Below are 24,255 nucleotides of genomic sequence, written 5' to 3' on the forward strand. Positions count from 1 at the left end.
ATTAGAGTATCTAGTTTGAGAAACAGACGCCTCACAAGTCCTCAACTAGTAGCTTCATTAAATAGTACCTGCAAAACACCAGTCTCAATGTCAACAGTGAAGTAGCAACTCCGGGATGCTGGCCTTCTAGCAGAGTTGCAAAGAAAAAGCCATATCTCAGACTGGCCAATAAAAAGAAAAGCTTAAAATGGGCAAAAGAACACAAACACTGGACAGAGGAAGATTGGAAAAAAGTGTTATGGACAGACAAATCTAAGTTTGAGGTGTTCTGATCACAAAGAAGAACATTCGTGAGACGCAGAAAACATGAAAAGATGCTGGAGGAGTGCTTGATGCCATCTGTCAAGCATGGTGGAGGCAATGTGATGGTCTGGTGGTGCTTTGGTGGTGGTAAAGTGGGAGATTTGTACAGGGTAAAAGGGATCTTGAAGAAGGAAGGTTATCACTCCATTTTGCAACGCCATGCCATAACCTGTGGATGGCGCTTAATTGGAGCCAATTTCCTCCTACAACAGGACAATGACCCAAATCACAGCTCCAAACTATGCAATAAATATTTAGGGAAGAAGCAGTCAGCTGGTATTCTGTCTATAATGGAGTGGCCAGCACAGTCACCAGATCTCAACCCTAGAGCTGTTGTGGGAACAGCTTGACCGTATGGTACGTAAGAAGTGCCCATCAAGCCAATTCAACTTGTGGGAAGTGCTTCAGGCACGGGGTGAAATCTCTTCAGATTACCTCAACAAAATGACAACTAGAATGCCAAGGGTCTGCAAGGCTGTAATTGCTGCAAATTGAGTATTCTTTGATGAAAGTAAAGTTTTTGAAGGACACAATTATTATTTCAATTATTATTTATAACCATGTCAACTTCTTGACTTTATTTCCTATTCATTTTGCAACTCATTTAATGTATATTTTCATGGAAAACAAGGACATTTCTAAGTGACTCCAAACTTTTTTGAACGGTAAGTGTACATCCCCCAAATTCCCCACTAATAATGACCAACTTCTTGTAGCAGGCATTTTAGAAAATTTTGAAGACGGACAGGGTGTGTTCATAACTGTCTATCTTGTTGGTTATCTAATACATCCAAGTTGGCTAGATTTTAAATATAAATGTTAGCGGGCATTACAGGTCTCATAAACACTCTCTCAAGCATGAGCCCACATGCTAGTGAATAGCCAGCTAATCTTTATATTTAAAGTCTAGCCAACTTGGATCTATTAGCTAGCCAACATGGTAGAACAGTTGAACTGCTATGAACACACCCTGTCCGTCTCCAACTGTTTGAACAGCATGCCAGCCTGTCCACTTTGATTGGATGTTGAAACCAAGTGACCTACCTGTATAAGAAGATGCTTATTTCTCAGAATGAGAATGAGGTGCCAATTCCTTATTTAAATGGGTCTTTTTATGCTCATTTATAAAACAACTAGACAGTTGGCACAAGTATGTGGCAAAAATGGTTCTATCGGACTGTACGTGGTACAGCAAAGCTTTAGCAGGGTCTGCTCTCCGTACATTTCGGGAGTGGAGACAAAAACAAGTTATAGTTAGATAGGTTAAGTTCTCCTCTATTACTGTAAATGTGTGCCTCAATGTGTTTCGGGATCCATGTGATCGATTATGTTGGACCAAATCTCAAATGCAAATAGTGAGTTGAAACTGCTTGTTGTCAGAGAGGAAGAATGGATGTTTCTACTGTGAGTGGCAGCGGCAGGGGCTTGGTGTGTGATTGGCAAGGTGCACAAAGAGGAAGAATGGATGTTTCTACTGTGAGTGGCAGCAGGGGCTTGGTGTGTGATTGGCAAGGTGCACAAAGAGGAAGAATGGATGTTTCTACTGTGAGTGGCAGCGGCAGGGGCTTGGTGTGTGATTGGCTAGGTGCACAAAGAGGAAGAATGGATGTTTCTACTGTGAGTGGCAGCGACAGGGGCTTGGTGTGTGACTGGCAAGGTGCACAAAGCCCAGAAGGAGCAAGAGAGACCAGACTAAAAAGACAACATGAACAAGTGGACATAAACGCTCATGAAAACGTTTCCTTGCGATACAGGCTAAAACATAAATTATATTTCATCAAATTCATTTGGTGTATCGCCCAGCTCTAGTAGCTATTGCAGTAGAGTAAAACTACAGTTCATTTTGAGGTTTTGCTTTTCTCCACTGGGTCTCATTGCTATTTTAGTGCAGTCCATCTCATTGTTTATGCGAACTGCTACTGACCACCCTGCCTACCCTATCCCCTTTCTATAGGTTACCTGCTGTCCAAGGTGGAGGAGAAGGTGGGCTCCCCGGAGCGGCCCCTCTCGGACCTGGGCCTCATCAGCTACCGCAGCTACTGGAAGGAGGTGCTCCTGCGCTACATGTACAACTTCCAGGGCAAGGAAATCTCCATCAAAGGTGATAGAGAAGACTTTACATAGAAAATGTGTGTGCTTAATGCCACACTTTAATGTGTTAAGAGGATTTGGTAAGAATGTACAATTAGTTTAGTGTCAAAATGACGCCGTCAAATGATGTGGCTTGTTCAGGTTACACACACACACTTTACACACACGCACACATACATAATCTCCAAAGTTTTTCAATTGCTACTATGCTTATGCATGTCCTTCTTATATTTCTTCTGTTACACACATTATAGTTTGGGCCTGTCCAAATAGGGCAATTCTCCACTCATAACTCATGTGTCTCTAGGCGCATCCATCTGCTCAACATACACTAAGCACTTTAAACCTGGGAAGACTACCGGTACTGTAACGGTTTTCATGCGGTGAAGGAGAGTCGGACCAAAATGCAGCGTGTAGATTGCGATCCATGTTTAATGAACAAAACGTAACAAATCTAAATACAAACACTACAAAACAAAGAACGTAACGAAAACCGAAACAGCCTATACTAGTGTAAACTAACACAGAGACAGGAACAAGGACACTAAGGACAATCACCCACGAAACACACAAAGAATATGGCTGCCTAAATATGGTTCCCAATCAGAGACAACGATAATCAGGCAGCCAAAGACTAACGCTAGACATCCCACAAAACCCCAAGACAAAAACACACCACAATAACCCATGTCACACCCTGGCCTGACCGAATAAATGAAGAATAAACATAATATATTTCGACCAGGGCGTGACAGAACCCCCCCCCCCCCCTAAGCTGCGGACTCCCGGACGCACATCAAAACAATAGGGAGGGTCCGGGTGGGCGTCTGTCCATGGTGGCGACTCCGGCGCGGGACGTGGAACCCACTCTATAAATGTCTTAGTCCCCCCTCCTCGCGTCCTAGGATAGTCCACCTTCGCCGCCGACCATGGCCTAGTAGTCCTCATCCAGAACCCCACTGGACTGAGGGTCAGCTCGGGACAGAAGGGCAGCTCGGGACAGAGGGGCAGCTCGGGACAGAGGCAGCTCAGCACTGAGGGGAAGCTCGGGATTGAGAGGAAGCCCAGCACTGAGGGGAAGCTCGGGACTGAGAGGAAGCCCAGCACTGAGAGGAAGCTCAGGCAGGTAGTTGGCTCCGGCAGATCCTGGCTGGCTGGCGGATCTGGAAGAGCCTGGTTGACTGGCGGATCTGGAAGAGTCTGGTTGACTGGCGGATCTGGAAGAGTCTGGTTGACTGGCGGATCTGGAAGAGTCTGGCTGACTGGCGGATCTGGAAGAGTCTGGCTGACTGGCGGATCTGGAAGAGTCTGGCTGACTGGCGGATCTGGAAGAGTCTGGCTGACTGGCGGATCTGGAAGAGTCTGGCTGACTGGCGGATCTGGAAGAGTCTGGCTGACTGGCGGATCTGGAAGATCCTGGCTGACTGGCGGTTCCGGGCTGACTGGCGGCACTGGGCAGACTGGCGGCGCTGGGCAGACTGGCGGCGCTGGGCAGACTGGTGGCTCCTTGCAGACTGGCAGCTCTGGCTGCTTCATGCAGACTGGCAGCTCTGGCTGCTTCATGCAGACTGACAGCTCTGGCTGCTCCATGCAGGCTGGCAGCTCTGGCTGCTCCATGCAGGCTGGCAGCTCTGGCTGCTCCATGCACGCTGGCAGCTCTGGCTGCGCTGAACAGGCAGGAGACTCCAGCAGCGCAGGAGAGGAGGAAGGCTCCGACAGCGCTGAACAGGCGGGAGGCTCCGGTAGCGCTGAACAGGCGGGAGGCTCCGGCAGCGCAGGAGAGGAGGAAGGCTCTGGCTGCGCTAAACAGACGGGAGACTCCGGCAGCGCAGGAGAGGAGAAAGGCTCCGGTAGCGCTGGAGAGGCGAGGCTACTGGCCTGATGCTGAACAGGCGGGAGGCTCCGGCAGCGCAGGAGAGGCCTCGCCTCTCCAGCGCTACCGGAGCCTTTCTCCTCTCCTGCGCTGCCGGAGTCTCCCGTCTGTTTAGCGCAGCCAGAGCCTTCCTCCTCTCCTGAGGTGGCACTGGATAGACCGGACTGTGCAGGCGCACTGGAGCTCTTGAGCACCGAGCCTGCCCAACTTTACCTGGCTCGATGCCCACTCTAGCCCGGCCAATACGAGGAGCTGGTATATACCGCACCGGGCTATGCACCCGCACTGGAGACACTGTGCGCTCCACAGCATAACACGGTGCCTGCCCGGTCACTTTAGCCCCCCGGTAAGCACAGGAAGTTTGCGCAGGTCTCCTACCTGGCGTAGCCATACTCCCTGTGAGCCTCCCCCCAAGAAATTTTTGGGGCTGACTCTCGGGCTTCCTTCCGCGCCGCCGTGCTTGCTCCGCCATCTCTATTCTCCTATACCCTTCTTCGCACTGCTCCAGTGAATCTCAGGCGGGCTCCGGCACTCTCCCTGGGTCGACCGCCCACCTGTCTATTTCCTCCCAAGTAGTGTAGTCCCGATATTGTTGCTCCTGCTGCTGCTGTTGCTTCTCCTCATACCAAAGCCTCTCAGCTCTCGCCGCCTCCAGGCGGCGATATTCTCCAGGCTGATCCCAGGGTCCTTCTCCAAACAATTCGTCCTCCCATGTCGATACCTCCTTTTGTTGCTCCTTGGGGCGGCTACACTCCCCTGGTTTAGCCCAGGGTCCTCTCCCGTCGAGGATTTCCTCCCAAGTCCAAAAGTCCTTTTTACGCTGCTCCTGCTGCTGCCTTTGCTATTTCTCCTGTGGCTCCTGCCTGTTGACACGCTGCTTGGTCTGTTTGTGTTGGGTGTAACGGTTTTCATGCGGTGAAGGAGAGTCGGACCAAAATGCAGCGTGTAGATTGCGATCCATGTTTAATGAACAAAACGTAACACGAATCTAAATACAAACACTATAAAACAAAGAACTTAACGAAAACCTAAACAGCCTATACTAATGTAAACTAACACAGAGACAGGAACAAGGACACTAAGGACAATCACCCACGAAACACACAAAGAATATGGCTGCCTAAATATGGTTCCCAATCAGAGACAACGATAATCACCTGACTCTGATTGAGAACCGCCTCAGGCAGCCATAGACTAACGCTAGACATCCCACAAAACCCCAAGACAAAAACACACCACAATAACCCATGTCACACCCTGGCCTGAATGAATAAATGATGAATAAACATAATATATTTCGACCAGGGCGTGACAGGTACCCTTGATTTTGCACAGTTTTTAGCAAGTATTTGCTGTAACTTGTGCGTATGTAGCATTTATCTATTTCATGTGGTGGTTGTCATCTGTGTCATGTTGTCTGCAAATGTTGGTGATTTACTGTTGTTAATTATGTGTCTTCAGGTTAGCCTAAATGTCATTTGAACGCGTTAGCAGATTTTCCACCAAGCATTTGAATGGTTAGGAATAGCATACGAAATGGTACACGCTTGGCAGGATTCTCTTTTTTTGAATGAGTGTGTGAAGAGCTGTGTGTTATGTTTGTGTGTTCAGAGATCAGCCAGGAGACAGCCGTGAACCCAGTGGACATTGTCAGCACCCTGCAGTCCCTGCAGATGCTCAAGTACTGGAAGGGAAAGCACCTCGTCTTGAAGAGACAGGTACTGTATGTGTCCCCTTCATGAAGAAGATGCGTGTCATGACAATATCAACATTGGTTAACCCTTTGTACTCAAAATGGGTGACTTGGTCACTGATAAGTGTTTAAATTGGAACGCAGTGGCTGTACAGTAACATACTATACATTACGTATTGGGTCTCTGCTTTACAACGACGTATAGCTTTCAACTGACAAATGTTTTAAATGGGACCACCACAAATGTGCTTGCTTCAGTTCCTCCAAAGGCACAGCCAGGAGATAAAAAAGTGAACTATTTAAAGGCTCTGCCCCTGAGTAATGAAAGTGTATTGAAATGACTGTGCACACTTTGAAGAGGTGCGGCCATTTGGAGACACCAGTTAGACCTGTCACTCAAACCCTTGTACAAGTTCTCATTTACAACTGCGACCTTGCGTATTGTAATTTTTGTCTTGCCATGTTGTATCCACCCCAAGTTTTGTCATGAATATTCTTGCTATATTATTGAACTATTTCCACATTTCGTTATCGACTAATGGTTGCAAAAAATTACAGTAAAGGTAAAATGCACATAAAATCATTTACATTTACATTTAAGTCATTTAGCAGACGCTCTTATCCAGAGCGACTTACAAATTGGTGAATTCACCTTCTGACATCCAGTGGAACAGCCACTTTACAATAGTGCATCTAAATCATTTAAGGGGGGTGGGGGTGAGAAGGATTACTTATCCTATCCTAGGTATTCCTTGAAGAGGTGGGGTTTCAGGTGTCTCCGGAAGGTGGTGATTGAATCAACAGTGTAATGTTTTAATGTGGTTCTGTTTCAGGTGAACTGTCCTCACCTTTGTTCCCATTCAACAGGCACTAGACTAGACACTTAACCTGGGAAGGAGAAGTCCTGTGGACATTTGAGCTATCCTTGGTTTTGCAATGTATATATCATGTACAGTGCCTTCGGAAAGTATTCAGACCCCTTGACTTTTTCCACATTTTGTTACGTTACAGCCTTATTCTAAAATTGTTTAAATAAAACAATTTTCTTAGCAATCTACACACAATACCCCAACAGGTTTTAGAAATGTTTGCTAATTTGTTAAAAACAAAAAAACAGACATAACTTATTTGCATAAGTATTGAGACTCAAAATTGAGCTCAGGTGCTTCCTGTTTCCATTGATCATCCCAGAGTTTTTTCTTCAACTCGGAGTCCACCTGTGGTAAATTCAATTGATTGTACATGATTTGGAAAGGCACACACCTGTCTATATAAGGTCCCACAGTTGACAGTGCATGTCAGCGCAAAAACCAAGCCATGAGTTTGAAGGAATTGTCCGTAGAGCTCCGAGACTGGATTGTGTCAAGACACAGATTTGGGGAAGGGTATCAAAAAATGTCTGCAACTTTGAAGGTTCCCAAGAACACTGGCCTCCATCGTTATTAAATGGAACAAGTTTGGAACCACCATTAATTGTCCTAGAGCAGGCTGCCCGGCCAAACTGAGCAATCGGGGTAGAAGGGCCTTGGTCAGGGAGGTGACCAAAAACCCAATGATCACTCCGTGGAGATGGGAGAACCTTACAGAAGGACAACCATCTGTGCAGCACTCCACCAATCAGGTCTTTATGGTGGCGTGGCCAGACAGAAGCCACTCCTCAGTAAAAAAAGCACATGACAGCCCGCTTGGAGTTTGCTAAAAGGCACCTAAAGGACTTTTAGACCATGAGAAACAAGATTCTCTGGTCTGATGAAACCAAGATCGAACTCTTTGGCCTGAATGCTAAGCGTCACATCTGGCACCATCCCTACGGTGAAGCAGGGTGGTGACAGCATCATGCTGTGGGGATGTTTTTCAGCAGCAGGGACTGGGAGACTAGTCAGGATCAAGGGAAGATGAACAAAGCAAAGTACAGAGAGATCTTTGATGAAAACCTGCTCCAGAGCGCTCAGAACTTCAGACTGGGTTGAAGGTTCACCTTCCAACAGGACAACGACCCTAAGCACACAGCCAAGACAACGCGGGAGTGGCTGAATGTCCTTGAGTGGCCAAGCCAGAGCCTGACATGAACCTAATCTAACATCCCTGAAGAGACCTGAAAATAGCTGCAGGAACCCTCCCCATCCAACCTGACAGAGCTTGAGAGGATCTGCAGAGAAGAATTGGAGAAACTCTCAAAATCAGGTGTGCCAAGCATGTGGTGTCGTATCCAAGAAGACTCGAGGCTGTAATCGCTGCCAAATGTGCTTCAACAAAGTAAGTAAAGGGTCTGAATACTTATGTAAATGTGATATTTCATTGTTTTTTTGTTTTTTTTATAAATTAGCAAAACATTTATGAAAACAGTTTTTGCTTTGTCATTATGGGGTATTGTGTGTCGATTGATGAGGGAAGAAAACAATTTAATCAATTTTAGAATAAGGCTGTAACGTAACAAAATGTGGGAAAAGTGAAGGGGTCTGAATACTTTCTGAAGGCTCTGTATTTGCTGTAGCTTGTGCGTTTAACCCTATCTGTTTTATGTGGTTGTCATCCATGTCATGTTGTCTGGGAATGTGGATGACTTAATGTTGTCTTTGACTCAGTGCTCTTGAATCTGATTCAAATTCCTGTAAAAGACCAATAAATTCTATGAATTGAACTCCTCCTTACAGGATCTGATCGATGAGTGGAAATCCAAGGAGACCAAAAGAGGCAGCAACAACAAAACCATTGACCCCAGTTCGTTAAAATGGACCCCGCCCAAAGGGACATAGGCTAAAATAAACTCTTCTTTCTTCTACCACTCCTGCCAGGATAGGAGTCCTATCATCTATCAATGCCACAGTGTTCTTTCTTCTATCCCTCTATCCACCCTGTATAGCTGCCCTTTACTAGGTTGTTCTTGTCTGGAGGAACTCTCTTCCCCTGTTTTACATTTCGACTCGTATTTATATTTTAGAAATTTGTCGCCATGTCACCATTCAATTAATTCTTGGCTTAAATATTGTTAAACAATGAAAGTTGGAGAATTCTAGTTGACGACTCTTGTTTTAAACGATCCACCTAAATCAAGATAAGCTACGAATGTATTTACACCTCGTCGGAGCCTTGTACCGAAAGCTCAGGCTCTAGTGGATCACATAATGAATGTTTTGCTTCTTTGTCCTCATAAAAAAACACATACTTCTGACCTGCTGCAGCATTCCTGGCCTTTTATTCCATTCAACACAGTGGCAGTTGTTTGCAGAGACAAGTGCTTTTTTGGGGATAGGATACACAATAATCATCGGCATGAACTTGGATACCTTAAAGACATAGCATTTTTTCTTAAAAGTATGAGATACTGTTGTTTCTTTTTTTTATGCGTTGATATCAACATTGTATAGATCATGTAAACATTCAAATCTGAATCTTTTTTATTAGCTGTAGTCATACAGGAGTTGGTCCCATGCCTCTTGTGAATCTGCCAAGTGAAGAAGTACAAATAGTACAGAATACCAGTTAAAATGTTTGGTTTGCATTTAGTCATCATAAATACAGGTTTTACATATATATTTAACAGTTTCAAATGTTTTACTGTGCAAACTACATTACAATGTTACAAAGTGCTCTCAGGTTTTGACCATAACATCAATGTAGAAGAAATACCTGGTTGTGTGTGTGATCCTTCGGCGATATCGATCGCAGTGCTTGTAGCATCTGGAATGATTCTTGTGAACGATTCTGCAGCAACAAAAAAGCATTTGTTCATGGCGCACGACTGGAATTGTTGGTACCTGTTTTATTGTTTAAACCTTTTGGTGTTTACTTCTCTGTGCTGTGTTTTTGTCATTCTTTTTTTGTATTTTTAATAAAATGACCTTGAGATTTTATATGGAGTTTAATTATTCTTACCCCCACTTGATGCTCTTCTTCCCATAAGTCCAACAAACATCTCCCCTTTATTTCCTGTTGAAGACAAAATCAGGAAAGATTCATTTAAAAAGGAGATGCATTGTTCAATTTAAAACCCGTTTTAAATCCATGTACTGCAGAAGAATTGCTCATACTGTTGGTCTGCTGACAGGATTTAGACACTGAATAATCTAATAGTGTGTGAACGGTGGACCACAGAGTTCTGTTTAGGCCACCACTATATTCCAAAAAAGGGTTTGTTATTACTCCAGTGTTCTATACTTACGTCTTCTATTCACTCCAATAGGCTGCGGCTGATCATCTGTAATAAAAGGTACCTGTTAAGCACTCAAATGTATTTGAGTTTAAAAAAACAAGCGATTTGCTTTGCTTATTAATTAGATATAATACATACTGAACATAAATACAGTACACACCATAAAATGTGTATTCTAGTCTACCTTAACTGTAATAAGATCCCTTTTACAGATTTGCACAGGAAGAAGGTTAGTGTTACCTGAGCGTTTGCCCATAAGCCCGTAGAACTGATGGGCTTTAGATCTCTTAAACAGACTAGCCACTTGGCTGGCCAACCTCTTCTCCAGTGGCTCATCGTGGGAAAAAGATTAAAGACAAGATTATTATTTTGTTGTTGATTAATTTGCCTGATTTCTGTTCTCCACAATTGTGACAATTATTGCTATGTGATAACGTGTTTGGTTCAAATCATGAATAGATCAACTATATGAATCTCACTTACCTGCCAGTCTTTGGATACCCAGTGTTCCTTGTCAACACTAAAAGACAATCCCTGACATGTATACACCAGGGAATACAGGGTAACTATTACCAGCTGGAATTTCCAAATATCCATTGAGTGTAATGATACCCGACAAAGCTGTATTCAAATAAGCCTATTTTACTTCAGAAATATATATTTTAATTAAATAATAATCGTTTGCTGTTGAGTGAGCTCAGAAAATATCTATTTGTTCAGCTGGATAGAGGGCTGTGTCTATTCCTTCTCTGACTGATCCTCCACTGACTGAATATAATGTGCATTTTATACTACAGTACCCCATACAGCCTCATGTCCCCTCCCCCTCAATGCCATCAAATCCTCAAGCTCATACGATTATTACGCCGTATCTAAGAAATATGGCACATTTTTTATGTCATGTAAAGAGTTGCATGAAATAGATTTTTGCAAACCTATGTACATAATTGAGTGTAAAAAAATGGTGAGGTAAATGCAGCAAGCTGTACTCCAGTTTGATCACTCTTGGGCTGTATAATGCTCAATATCTCATTTACAAAACATGTAATTGTACTACTTATCCATGGTTTTAAAAGTTCTACCTGGTGCTCAACTCACTTTCCTTGGGTTTGATTGTATTGGGAACTGTGTTTAAATTGTGTAATTGATTTGCCTCATATTTCCTATAATGCACTGTCTTGAAAGCGCTCTTATCTGATCTGTATGTATGCAATTCACAGTTAAATATTTACTTTTTTTAAATGGATTCTGTTATTTCCATGTTTGTCATAACCGGATCTCAATATTTGCCAGAAAAAAAGCAGCCTCATTTGTGACCTTTTGATCTTTCTCTTTGATGCGAGGGGGCATGAAAGCAGGCACCTGACGTATTTGAACAATGCCTCCTATTCCGCAGTCACCTGTTCACCAATTGACTTAGTGAATCATGCCTGTCTGTGCAGGAGGACAGCCCAATATAGACCTCATAAGGTCAAAAAAACACGTAAAAAACAAACTAAGTGGATTTGCTACATGGCTCGTTCATTTTTGTGTCTGTCTTGAGAAAGCAGTGTGCACCATGGTATACTATCCTGAGTGATAGGGGGGGATACATCTCTGTGAAATTGCCTCATGTTTGCCAAAGTCAGATGAACAAAGCACCAGAATATCTGACACTCTCATATGGGTTCTTAAATTATAAGCCACATTTTAGTGACCGAGAGTACTTCAGGCTTTTCTTGAGAGATATGGCTATTTCAAGCAGATGGTATTTCCTAACAGCACTGAGGGTAGTGTGATACCCAGCTGAGAGAGATGCTCTCGAGCCACAATATCATGCCGTGCTGCAACAGCTGATTTGGTTTTTATATATATATACACACACACACACACACACACAGTGGGGAGAACAAGTATTTGATACACTGCTGATTTTGCAGGTTTTCCTACTTACAAAGCAGGTAGAGGTCTGTCATTTTTATCATAGGTGCACTTCAACTGTGAGAGATGGAATCTAAAACAAAAATCCAGAAAATCACATTTTATGATTAAGTAATTAATGAGCATTTTATTGCAAGACATAAGTATTTGATACATCAGAAAATCAGAACTTAATATTTGGTACAGAAACCTTTGTTTGCAATTACAGAGATCATACGTTTCCTGTAGTTCTTGACCAGGTTTGCACACACTGCAGCAGGGATTTTCGCCCACTCCTCCATACAGACCTTCTCCTGATCCTTTATGTTTCGGGGCTGTCGCTGGGCAATACGGACTTTCAGCTCCCTCCAAAGATTTTCTATTGGGTTCAAGTCTAGAGACTGGCTAGGCCACTCCAGGACCTTGAGATGCTTGTTACGGAGCCACTCCTTAGTTGCCCTGGCTGTGTGTTTCAGGTCGTTGTCATGCGGAAGACCCAGCCACGACCCATCTTCAATGCTCTTACTGAGGGAAGGAGGTTGTTGGCCAAGATCTCGCGATACATGTCCCCGTCCATCCTCCCCTCAATACGGTGCAGTCGTCCTGTCCCCTTTGCAGAAAAGCATCCCCAAAGAATAATGTTTCCACCTCCATTCTTCACGGTTGGAATGGTGTTCTTGGGGTTGTACTCATCCTTCTTCTTCCTCCAAACACGGGGAGTGGAGTTTGGACCAAAGAGCTCTATTTTTGTCTCATCAGACCACATGACCTTCTCCCATTCCTCCTCTGGATCATCCAGATGGTCATTGGCAAACTTCAGACGGGCCTGGACATGCGTTGGCTTGAGCAGGGGGACCTTGCATGCGCTGCAGGATTTTAATCCATGACGGCGTCGTGTGTTACTAATGGTTTTCTTTGAGACTGTGGTCCCAGCTATCTTCAGGTCATTGACCAGGTCCTGCCGTGTAGTTCTGGGCTGATCCCTCTCCTTCCCTCATGATCATTGATGCCCCACGAGGTGAGATCTTGCATGAAGCCCCAGACCGAGGATGATTGACCGTCATCTTGAACTTATTCCATTTTCTAATAATTGTGCCAACAGTTGTTGCCTTCTCACCAAGCTGCTTGCCTATTGTCCTGTAGCCCATCCCAGTCTTGTGCAGGTCTACAATTTTAGCCCTGATGTCCTTACACAGCTCTCTGGTCTTGGCCATTGTGGAGAGGTTGTAGACTGTTTGATTGAGTGTGTGGACAGGTGTCTTATATACAGGTAACGAGTTCAAACAGGTGCAGTTAATACAGGTAATGAGTGGAGAACAGGAGGCTTCTTAAAGGAAAACTAATAGGTCTATGAGAGCTGGAATTCTTACTGGTTGGTAGGTGATCAAATACTTATGTCATGTCATGCAATACAATGCAAATTAATTACTTAAAAATCATACAATGTGATTTTCTGGATTTTTGTTTTAGATTCCGTCTCTCACAGTTGAAGTGTACCTATGATAAAAATTACAGACCTCTACATGCTTTGTAAGTAGGACAACCTGCAAAATAGGCAGTGTATCAAATACTTGTTCTCCCTACTGTGTGTGTGTATGTATATATATATATATATATATATATATATATAAATAAATAAATAAATCATGGGCATTAATATAAAGTTGGTCCCACCTTTGCTGCTATAACTGCCTCCACCCTTCTAGGAAGGCTTTCCACTATATCTTGTTACATTGCTGCGAGGCCTGTCTCACAGTCGGCGTTCCAATTAAACCCAAAGGTGTTCAGTGGAGTTGAGGTCAGGGCTTCAGTGGAGTTGAGGCCAGTCAAGTGATTTCGGCAAACCATTTCTGTATGAACCTCGCTTTATGCACTCGGGCATTGTCATGCTGAAAAAGGAAAGGGACTTCTCTAAACTGTTGCCACAAAATTGAAAGCACAAAATCGTCTAGAATGTCATTGTATGCTGAAGAGTTAAGATTTCCCTTCACTGGAACTAAGGGGCCTCGCCCGAACCATGAAAAACAGCCCCAGACCATTATTTCTCCTACACCAAACTTTACAGTTGGCACTATGCATTGGAGCAGGTAGTGTTCTCCTGGCATCCGTCAAACCCAGATTCGTCTGTCAGACTGCCAGATGGTGAAGCGTGATTCATCACTCCAGAGAACGCATTTCCACTGCTCCAGAGACCAATGGTGGCAAGCTTTACACCACTCTAGCCAACGCTTGGCATTGCACATAGTTAGGCTTCTCGGCCATGGAAATCCATTTCATTAAACTTCCATGAACAGTTGTTGTGCTGATGTTGCTTCCAGAGGCAGTTTGGAACTCGGTAGTGAGTGTTGCAATCAAGGACAGACTATTTTTACACGCTATGCGCTTCAGCACTCGGTGGTCCCATTCTGTGAGTTGTGGCCTACCACTTTGCAGCTGAGCCGTTGTTGCTCCTAGACATTTCCACTTCACAATAACAGCACTTACAGTAGACCGGGGCAGCTCTAGCAGGGCAGAAATTTAACAAACTGACCTGTTGGAAAGGTAGCATCCTGTGACAGTGCCACGTTGAAAGAAGGTGAATTCACCAATTTGTAAGTCGCTCTGGATAAGAGCGTCTGCTAAATGACTTAAATGTAATGTAAAATGTAAAGTCCTTGAGCTCTTCAGTAAGGCCATTCTACTGCCAATGTTTGTATGGAGAACCCATGGCTGTTTGCTCAATTTTATACACCTGTCAGCAACGGTTGTGTCAGAATTTGGCCAGGGTTTTTCCGGGTTTTGGTCACTAGATGCCCCCATTGTGCTTTTTGACCTTATGTTTTTTCCCTTGTTCCCCATTATTATTTGCACCTGTGCCTGGTTTCCCCTGATTGTATTTAAACCCTTAGTTTCCCTCAGTTCTGTGCTCTGTGTTTGTATGTTAGCACCCAGCCCTAGTGTTCTGTGTTTTCCTGTCGATTCCGGTGGATGCTCTTGTGGAATTCTGTTTTTGTTTTTGAGTGTCTCTTGAGGCTTTTTTGTGCTATTCCTACCACCTTTTGGATTTGCCATTTTTGTATTTAAGGACTTCTCCTTTTTACTTTATTAAATACACCGTCTTAAGTACTGCTGTGTCTGCCTCATCTTCTGGGTTCTGCTGACTATTCGTGGCTCAGTTGGTTAAGTGACTGTTTCTCACTCCGGAGACCCAGGTTCGTAACCGGGTCCTGACAGAAACACAGAGCCAAAAATGAACCCAGAGGCAGCCAGTTCCCAGGACCTTTTTGCCATGCTGTCCCACCACCAGGAGACTGTCCAACGCCACGAAGCCGCCCTGGTTCAGCAAGAGGCCTTAATGGCTAGACATTGTCATCTTCTGTCGGAGATGCTGACTTCCATTAAGCAAATATCTGATCGTCTTACCCCGGCAACAGTTCCCGTTCCAGTACCTCAGATTCACGTACCCATGGCAGTTAACCCCCTGGCTGAACCTCGTCTTCCACCTCCCCAACGGTTCTCAGGTGATCCAAGTGCTTGTAAAGGGTTTCTCACCCAATGTTCTCTCTCCTTTGAGCTACAACCCTCGTCGTTTCCCACCGACCGGTCTAAGATCGCTTATATCATCACCCTGCTGTCGGAAAAAGCCCTGGCCTGGGCTACTGCTGTGTGGGATGCCCATAGTTCCTGCTGTGCCAGCTACTCTGCCTTTGCTGAGGAATTCAAACGAGTGTTTCAAGGCCCAAGCAGTGGTTCTGACTCAGCCAAACAGCTCCTGACTCTCCACCAAGGTTGGCGCAGCGTGACGGACTATGCCATCCAGTTCCGCACGGTGGCAGCAGCAAGTGGCTGGAACAACGAGGCGCTCACGGTGTGCTTTCTGAAAGGCCTTTCCGACACTATCCAAGATGAACTGGCCACTCGGGAACCACCGGACAATCTCGAGTCCCTGATCAAGTTGGCCTCACGCATTGACCAGCGTCTGAGAGAGAGAGAACTCAACCGTAGACCTCTAGCCCCTATCAGTCCCAGCTCCGAGTCCCCACCTTTATCCTCGCTGGCTCCATCGGAACCCATGCAGATTGGACGCATCTCCCAGGCTGAGAGAGACTGCCGGATGAGGAGCGACGCTGTCTATATTGCGGCAAACCGGGCCATTTCCGTTCCACGTGTCCCGGGCTCCAGGGAAACGCTCTGTCCCGTACAGACCAGGGGGAACTGTAACGGGAAACATAACCTCCTCCCATCCGTCCAACTCCCGTCTGCTCATTCCAGTCACCCTCTCCTGGGACAACCACAAGCTTCACCTTCAAGCCTTGGTAGACTCTGGAGCCGCAGGTAACTTCATGGATGGTGTCTGGGCGAAGGAGAATGGCGTTCCCTCTGAACCTCTAAGTGAACCCATGAGGGTCACTACATTGGATGGAAGCCCTTTGGGATCTGGACTTGTCACTCATGTCACTACCTTCTTGCGACTTTCAGTTTCACAACACCAGGAATTGATGAACTTTCATTTGATCTCCTGTTCCGAGTTCCCTCTCGTCCTTGGATACCCCTGGCTTCACAGCCATAACCCTCACATCGACTGGTCTGTGGGCACTATCAAGCAGTGGGGTCCTACGTGCCAAGCTACTTGTATTTTCCAGAATTCCCCGAGTTCTACTCCCGAGTCTTTAGAATCCATCGACCTGACCCGAGTTCCCGAGTGTTACCATGACCTCAAACTGGTGTTTAGCAAACAGAGGGCCACCATGCTACCACCCCATAGACCTTACGATTGCCCCATCGACCTGTTTCCGGGCACTTGCCCCCAGGGGTCGGATCTTTTCCCTATCTCCACCCGAACGAGCTGCTATGGATACCTACATCAAGGACGCTCAGGAAGCAGGCCTCATGCGTCCATCCACCTCCCGGCGGGAGCAGGGTTTTTCTTTGTGGCCAAGAAAGACGGTGGATTACGTCCTTGCATCGACTACCGGGGACTCAATGCCATAACCGTCCGTAACCGTTACCCGCTACCCCTTATGGCCACAGCCTTCGAGCTGCTCCAGGAAGCAGTTGTTTTCACTAAGCTTGACCTGCGGAACGCATACCATCTTGTGCGGATCAGACCTGGTGACGAGTGGAAGACCGCTTTCAACACGCCTACTGGTCACTATGAATACTTGGTGATGCCCTTCGGCCTGACCAACGCCCCAGCAGTGTTCCAAGCGCTCATAAACGAGGTGCTTAGGGATATGCTTAACATATTTGTGTTCGTTTACTTGGATGACATCCTCATCTTTTCGAGCTCCCTTCAAGAACACACTAAGCATGTCAGACAAGTACTCAAACGCCTCCTGGACAGCCATCTGTACGTTAAGCCGGAAAAATGTGAATTCCATTCATCCGAGTACAATTCCTGGGATTTGTAGTGGAACCCGGTCGAGTCCAAATGGACCCCAGGAAGGTAGGGGCGGTAGCGGATTGGCCCACCCCCAAATCCGTTAAGGAAGTTCAGCGTTTCCTGGGCTTCACAAACTTTTACCGCAAGTTCATCAAGAACTTCAGCTTGGTGGCAGCCCCTCTCTCAGCTTTAACCAAGGGTGGCAATGCAAGGTTTTTGTGGGGAAGAGAAGCTGAGACGGCCTTCCAAGGACTCAAGCAGCGCGTTCTCTCTGCTCCCATCCTGATACTACCGACTACGGATGAACCATTTGTGGTGGAGGTAGACGCATCAGAGGTTGGTGTTGGAGCTGTCCTGTCTCAGAGGGGTGAAGACAAGAAGCTTCATCCGTGCGCTTTCTTCTCACACCGGCTTACCCCGACTGAGAGGAACTACGATGTGGGGGATCGTGAACTCCTAGCGGTTAAGATGGCATTGAAGGAATGGAGACACTGGCTCGAGGGGGCTTCTCACCCGTTTCAAGTGCTTACGGACCACAAACATCTGGAGTATATCCAGCAGGCGAAGCGGTTGAACTCTAGACAAGCTAGATGGTCTCTTTTCTTCAATCGATTCCAGTTTATCCTCACCTATCGGCCCGGGTCGAAGAATCTCAAACCGGATGCCCTGTCCCGAGTCTACGCTCCTGCCATTCGAGATGACACGGACATGCCTGTCCTTCCTGCTGCTAAGATTGTGGCTCCGATCTCGTGGCAAGTTGAGGATACCGTGAGACGTGCTCAAGCTAGCGAACCGGACCCGAAAGGAGGTCCTGCCAATCGGTTGTTTGTCCCCAAGGCAGTGAGGACTCAGGTCCTTCTGTGGGGGCACTCCTCTCGCCTCACCTGTCATCCGGGCGTAGGTCGCACCTTGGAGTTCATCCAGCGTAAGTTCTGGTGGCCTACCATAAGAGAAGACGTTGCCACTTTCGTCAATGCCTGTCCCGTGTGCTGCCAGGGCAAATCTTCTCACCTCCGCCCTCAAGGACTCCTTCACCCTTTACCTGTTCCCCACAGACCCTGGTCCCATATCTCATTGGACTTTATTACTGGACTTCCTCCATCCCATGGCAATACTACTATCCTAGTCATAATCGACAGGTTTTCAAAGGCGGCCAGGTTCGTCCCTCTGACTAAGTTACCTTCTGCCAAGGAAACGGCTGAGTTGGTAATTAATCATGTGTTCCGAGTCTTCGGCATTCCTCAAGATATGGTTTCTGACAGAGGTCCCCAGTTCGCCTCAAGGTTTTGGAAGGCCTTCTGCCAACTCATGGGGGCTTCTGCCAGTCTATCTTCAGGGTACCATCCGGAGTCCAACGGCCAAACAGAGAGGATGAATCAAGAGCTGGAAACCACCCTCCGATGTATGACTCGTGACAACCCGTCCACATGGTCATCCTTTATTGTTTGGGCCGAATACGCGCACAACACCTTGCGCTCCTCCTCCACTGGTATGTCTCCGCACGAGTGTCAGTTTGGCTATGCTCCTCCATTGTTCCCGGACCAGGAGGCAGAAGTCAGAGTGCCTTCAGCCTTGAAGTTCGTCAGACGCTGTCGGCTTATGTGGAGGAAGACCCGTCTTAATCTTATGCGTTCCTCACAGAGGTACCAACAACAAGCCAACAGACGTCGCCGTCCCGGGCCTACCCTGCGCCCCGGCCAGAGAGTCTGGCTCTCCACAAGAGACTTACCTCTACGGGTGGAGTCTCGCAAGCTGTCCCAAAAATACATCGGTCACTTCAAGGTTGCCAGGAGAGTTAACCCAGTTTCTTATCGCCTACACTTACCCAGATCCCTTAAGATTAATCCCACATTTCACATTTCATTGTTAAAACCTGTTGTTTTTTCTCCCCTTGTCCCGGCAGACAGACCTCCCCCTCCGCCTCGTGTCATTGGAGGCCAGCCGGCTTATACCGTCCATCGGATACTGGATTCCCGCCGGGTGCAGCGGTCCTGGCAGTATCTGGTGGACTGGGAAGGCTACGGTCCCGAGGAGCGCTCCTGGGTTCCTGCCAAAGACATCCTGGACCCTGACCTTATTCGTCAGTTCAGGGCCCTCCACCCTGAGAGAGCTGGTAGGAACGTCAGGAGCCGTTCCTAGGGGGGGGGGATTCTGTCAGGATTTGGCCAGGGTTGTTCCGGGTTTTGGTCACTAGATGCCCCCATTGTGCTTTTTGACCTTATGTTTTTTCCCTTGTTCCCCATTATTATTTGCACCTGTGCCTGGTTTCCCCTGATTGTATTTAAACCCTTAGTTTCCCTCAGTTCTGTGCTCTGTGTTTGTATGTTAGCACCCAGCCCTAGTGTTCTGTGTTTTCCTGTTGATTCCGGTGGATGCTCTTGTGGAATTCTGTTTTTGTTTTTGAGTGTCTCTTGAGGCTTTTTTGTGCTATTCCTACCACCTTTTGGATTTGCCATTTTTGTATTTAAGGACTTCTCCTTTTTACTTTATTAAATACACCGTCTTAAGTACTGCTGTGTCTGCCTCATCTTCTGGGTTCTGCTGACTATTCGTGGCTCAGTTGGTTAAGTGACTGTTTCTCACTCCGGAGACCCAGGTTCGTAACCGGGTCCTGACAGGTTGTGGCTGAAATAGAATCCACTAATTTGAAGGGGTGTCCAAATACTTTGTATACATATTGTACAGTTGTAGTCAGAAGTTTACATAAACTTAGTTTGGAGTCATTAAAACTCGTTTTTCAACCGCTCCACAAATCTTTTGTTAACAAACTATAGTTTTGGCAAGTCGGTTAGGACATCTACTTTGTGCCTGACACAAGTAATTTTTCCAACAATCATTTACAGACAGATTATTTCACTGTATCACAATTCCAGTGGGTCAGAAGTGTACATACACTAAGTTGACTGTGCCTTTAAACAGCTTGGAAAATTCCAGAAAATTATGTCATGGCTTTAGAAGCTTCTGATGGGCTAATTGACATCATTTGAATCAATTGGAAGTGTACCTGTGGATGTATTTCAAGGCCCACTTTCAAACTCAGTGCCTCGGTGCTTGACATCATGGGAAAATCAAAAGAAATCAGCCAAGACCTCAGAAAAAAATGGTAGACCTCCACAAGTCTGGTTCATCCTTGGGAGTAATTTCCAAACGCCTGAAGGTACCACGTTCATCTGTACAAACAATAGTACACAAGTATAAACACCATGGGACCACGCAGCCGTCATACCACTCAAGAAGGAGACGTGTTCTGTCTCCTAGAGATGAACGTACTTTGGTGCGAAAAGTGCAAATCAATCACAGAACAGCAAAGGACCTTGCGAAGATGCCTGAGGAAACAGGTACAAAAGTATCTATGTCCACAGTAAAACGAGTCCTATATCGACAACCTGAAAAGCCACTCAGCAAGGAAGAAGCCACTGCACCAAAACTGCCATAAAAACGCCTGACTACGGTTTGCAACTGCACATGTGGACAAAGATCATACATTTTGGAGAAATGTCCTCTGGTCTGATGAAACTGTTCGGCCATAATGACCATCGTTATGTTTGAAGGAAAAAGGGGGAGGCTTGCAAATCAAAGAACACCATCCCAACTGTGAAGCACGGGGGTGGCAGCATCATGTTGTGGGGGTGCTTTGCTGCAGGAGCGACTGGTGCACTTCACAAAATAGATGGCATCATGAGGTAGGAAAATGATGTGGATATATTGAAGCAACATCTCAAGACAGTCAGGAAGTTAAAGCTTGGTTGCAAATGGGTTATCCAAATGGACAATGACCCCAAGCATACTTCCAAAGTTGTGGCAAAATGGCTTAAGGACAACAAAGTCAAGGTATTTGAGTGGTCATCACAAAGCCCTGACCTCAATCCTATAGAAAATTTGTGGGCAGAACTGAAAAAGCATGTGGGAGCAAGGAGGCCTACAAGGCTGACTCAGTTACACCAGCTCTGTCAGGAGGAAGGGGACAAAATTGACCCAATTTATTGTGGGAAGCTTGTGGAAGGCTACCCGAAACGTCCAACCCAATTTAAACAATTTAAAGGCAATGTTACCAAATACTAATTGAGTATATGTTAACTTCTGACCCACTGGGAATGTGATAAATGAAATAAAAGCTGAAGTAAATCATTCTCTCTACTATTATTCTGACATTTCACATTCTTAAAATGAAGTGGTGATCCTAACTGACCTAAAACAGGGAACTTTTACTCGGATTAAATATCAGGAATTGTGAAAAACAGTAACAGTATATGTTGGTGTTTATTTTTATATATAAGTGACACAAAGTGACTAAATGTTTTGCAAAGGCCATTCATTTATCTCTAGAGGTTAATGTTGGTGTAATGGAGCCTTTTATATGATATTTGGTTAGTCCCTATAAAAGGCTTGCTTTTTTACTTCAATCATATAACCTTTTATTATGAGCAGTATATTTTTTCCAGCATAATCTGGACATAAAAAGTATTTGAGGAGCAATTACTTGTCAATTGGGTGTTCTAAGGACATCCTCTTGAAATCTGGGTGACACACACATCAAATGCTTTGAACTCTGCACAGGTGCTCCACAAAGCAAGATAAACATATGGCAATTTGAGCCGAAAGGCAATTACACCAGAACAGCCCTTGTGTCGTGTGCCCACAGACTAAAAGACGGCTAACGTTGAGTGGTGAATCAAAAGGAATCAGACATCCTTCATTTGCATGTGAAATGGCTTCATACAATGGGCTCCTTATAATGACTACACCAATATTTTTTCATGTTACACAGCATAAACCAGGGGCAGTTGAACAACCCAAGCCCAAGAAGACAGCCTGCCACTGGGCTTGTTTTTGTCTTGACATGGATCCCTGCATCACTTCTGTCCATGCTTTTGAAGACATTGTATCATTACAATTTTTGAAAGTCAATAAAATGTCAACATTGTAATTGGCCATTTGCTGCGTTGTCTCAGTGTCATAGTATTTGCATGTCATCTCATCAAGCAGTAGGGCTGACATTTTCCAACAGGTGCACCACTGTGCAGTACTCTATGAGCATGGCCACAGCATGTCCAGAGTCCAGTCATGTCCCTACAAGAACCATGTTCAAAATGTCCTGAATACCCAACTGTCCAACAGAAATTCAATGGGAGAATGGAATCTCACTCTATTCATAGCTGTAAAACATGTCAATGAATACGGATGGATTCAGGGCTATTGAGGATTACTCCATAGAGAAATGACCTGATTTCAAGTATAATGTATTTCCTTTGAACCTCTTGAACCCAGATACATAGCTGCAATAATGTTATTTTTTGACTTAGATTACTTTCTTGGTAGTCTGCAACTTGCCCAAGACTAGAAAAAAGCTTTATATGCTTGAAATGTGGGAGTATTCTACAGTACCTGTTTTGATATGCAGGTCGCCTAGTGGTTAGAGCATTGGGCCAGTAACTGAATGGTTGTGAGATCAAATATCAGAGCTGACAAGGTTAAAATCTGTCGTTCTGCCCCTGAACAAGGCTGTCATTGAAAATAAGAATTTGTTCTTAACTGACTTGCCTAGTTAAATAAAGGTTAAAAAAAGATGAAGTATCTCTGCACTGACCAAGTACAGGAGGAATAGTCTGTGCTCTCAAGGAATTAGTTTTATCTTTCCAATAAGATTGGTTTTATACCTGATTGGTTGCGTCATTCACGAGACATGGATCCCTAAACCAATACATATTTGTATACCAGACTGCATTGTGACTGTAAATTGGCCCTAAGCAAAGATATTTGATTAGTTTATTCCCCCTAAATCGCAACCTTAACAGTTAGAGCTGAGAATGGCAAACTGATCTTGGATCACAAAAGAACCAGTTGAATCTGCACTATAGATACACACTCCGTATACAAAACATTAAGAACACCTATGGTCCATGGTAGAGTACCTGGTGGTAGCCGGTTAGTAACAGTCTCTAAGGTGCAGGGTAGAGTACCTGGTGGTAGCCGGTTAGTAACAGTCTCTAAGGTGCAGGTTAGAGTACTCGGTGGTAGCCGATTAGTAACAGTCTCTAAGGTGCAGGGTAGAGTACCAGGTGGTAGCCGGTTAGTAACAGTCTCTAAGGTGCAGGGTAGAGTACCTGGTGGTAGCTGGTTAGTAACAGTCTCTAAGGTGCAGGGTAGAGTACTTGGTGGTAGCTGGTTAGTAACAGTCTCTACGGTGCAGGGTAGAGTACCTGGTGGTAGCCGGTTAGTAACAGTCTATAAGGTGCAGGGTAGAGTACCTGGTGGTAGCCTGTTAGTAACAGTCTCTAAGGTGCAGGGTAGAGTACCTGGTGGAGGCCGGTTAGTAACAGTTTCTAAGGTGCAGCGTAGAGTACCTGGTGGTATCCGGTTAGTAACAGTCTCTACGGTGCAGGGTAACCTGGTGGTAGCCGGTTAGTAACAGTCTCTAAGGTGCCGGGTAACCTGGTGGTAGCCGGTTAGTAACAGTCTCTAAGGTGCATGGTAGAGTACCTGGTGGTAGCCGGTTAGTAACAGTCTCTAAGGTGCAGGGTAGAGTACCTGGTGGTAGCTGGTTAGGAACAGTCTCTAAGGTGCAGGGTAGAGTACCTGGTGATAGCCGGTTAGTAATAGTCTCTAAGGTGCAGGGTAGAGTACCTGGTGGTAGCCGGTTAGTAACAATCTCTAAGGTGCAGGGTAGAGTACCTGGTGCTAGCCGGTTAGTAACAGTCTCTAAGGTGCAGATTAGAGTACCTGGTGGAGGCCGGTTAGTAACAGTCTCTACGGTGCAGGTTAGAGTACCTGGTGGTAGCCGGTTAGTAACAGTCTCTAAGGTGCAGGGTACAGTACCTTGTGGTAGCCGGTTAGTAACAGTCTCTAAGGTGCAGTGTAGAGTACCTGGTGGTAGCCAGTTA

General features: G+C 45.5%; 2 protein-coding genes across 3 annotated transcripts in view; one reads left to right on the top strand and one right to left on the bottom strand.

Moving 5' to 3' along the window:
* Nucleotides 1-9,814, top strand: part of LOC135523960 (histone acetyltransferase KAT7-like) — a 32,508-nt gene extending 22,694 nt beyond the window's left edge. For both annotated transcript variants that reach the window (XM_064951001.1, XM_064951000.1), the window contains exons 12-14: nucleotides 2,258-2,404; nucleotides 5,879-5,985; nucleotides 8,615-9,814. In XM_064951001.1, the coding sequence (XP_064807073.1) occupies nucleotides 2,258-2,404; nucleotides 5,879-5,985; nucleotides 8,615-8,716 (356 nt within the window). In that variant the 3' untranslated portion in view covers nucleotides 8,717-9,814. The remainder of the gene's footprint in view (nucleotides 1-2,257; nucleotides 2,405-5,878; nucleotides 5,986-8,614) is intronic.
* LOC135523961 (protachykinin-like) lies at nucleotides 9,138-10,865 on the bottom strand. The gene is made up of 6 exons (XM_064951002.1): nucleotides 10,597-10,865; nucleotides 10,354-10,444; nucleotides 10,123-10,158; nucleotides 9,837-9,890; nucleotides 9,591-9,665; nucleotides 9,138-9,405 (listed from the first exon to the last, which is right to left on the bottom strand). The coding sequence occupies exons 1-6, from the start codon at nucleotides 10,708-10,710 to the stop codon at nucleotides 9,362-9,364; spliced, it is 414 nt and encodes a 137-aa protein (XP_064807074.1). The 5' UTR covers nucleotides 10,711-10,865; the 3' UTR covers nucleotides 9,138-9,361.
* Between the last annotated feature and the right edge of the window lie 13,390 nt (nucleotides 10,866-24,255).

This window comes from Oncorhynchus masou, chromosome 31 (genome assembly GCF_036934945.1).
Source record: "Oncorhynchus masou masou isolate Uvic2021 chromosome 31, UVic_Omas_1.1, whole genome shotgun sequence".
NCBI lineage: Eukaryota > Metazoa > Chordata > Actinopteri > Salmoniformes > Salmonidae > Oncorhynchus > Oncorhynchus masou.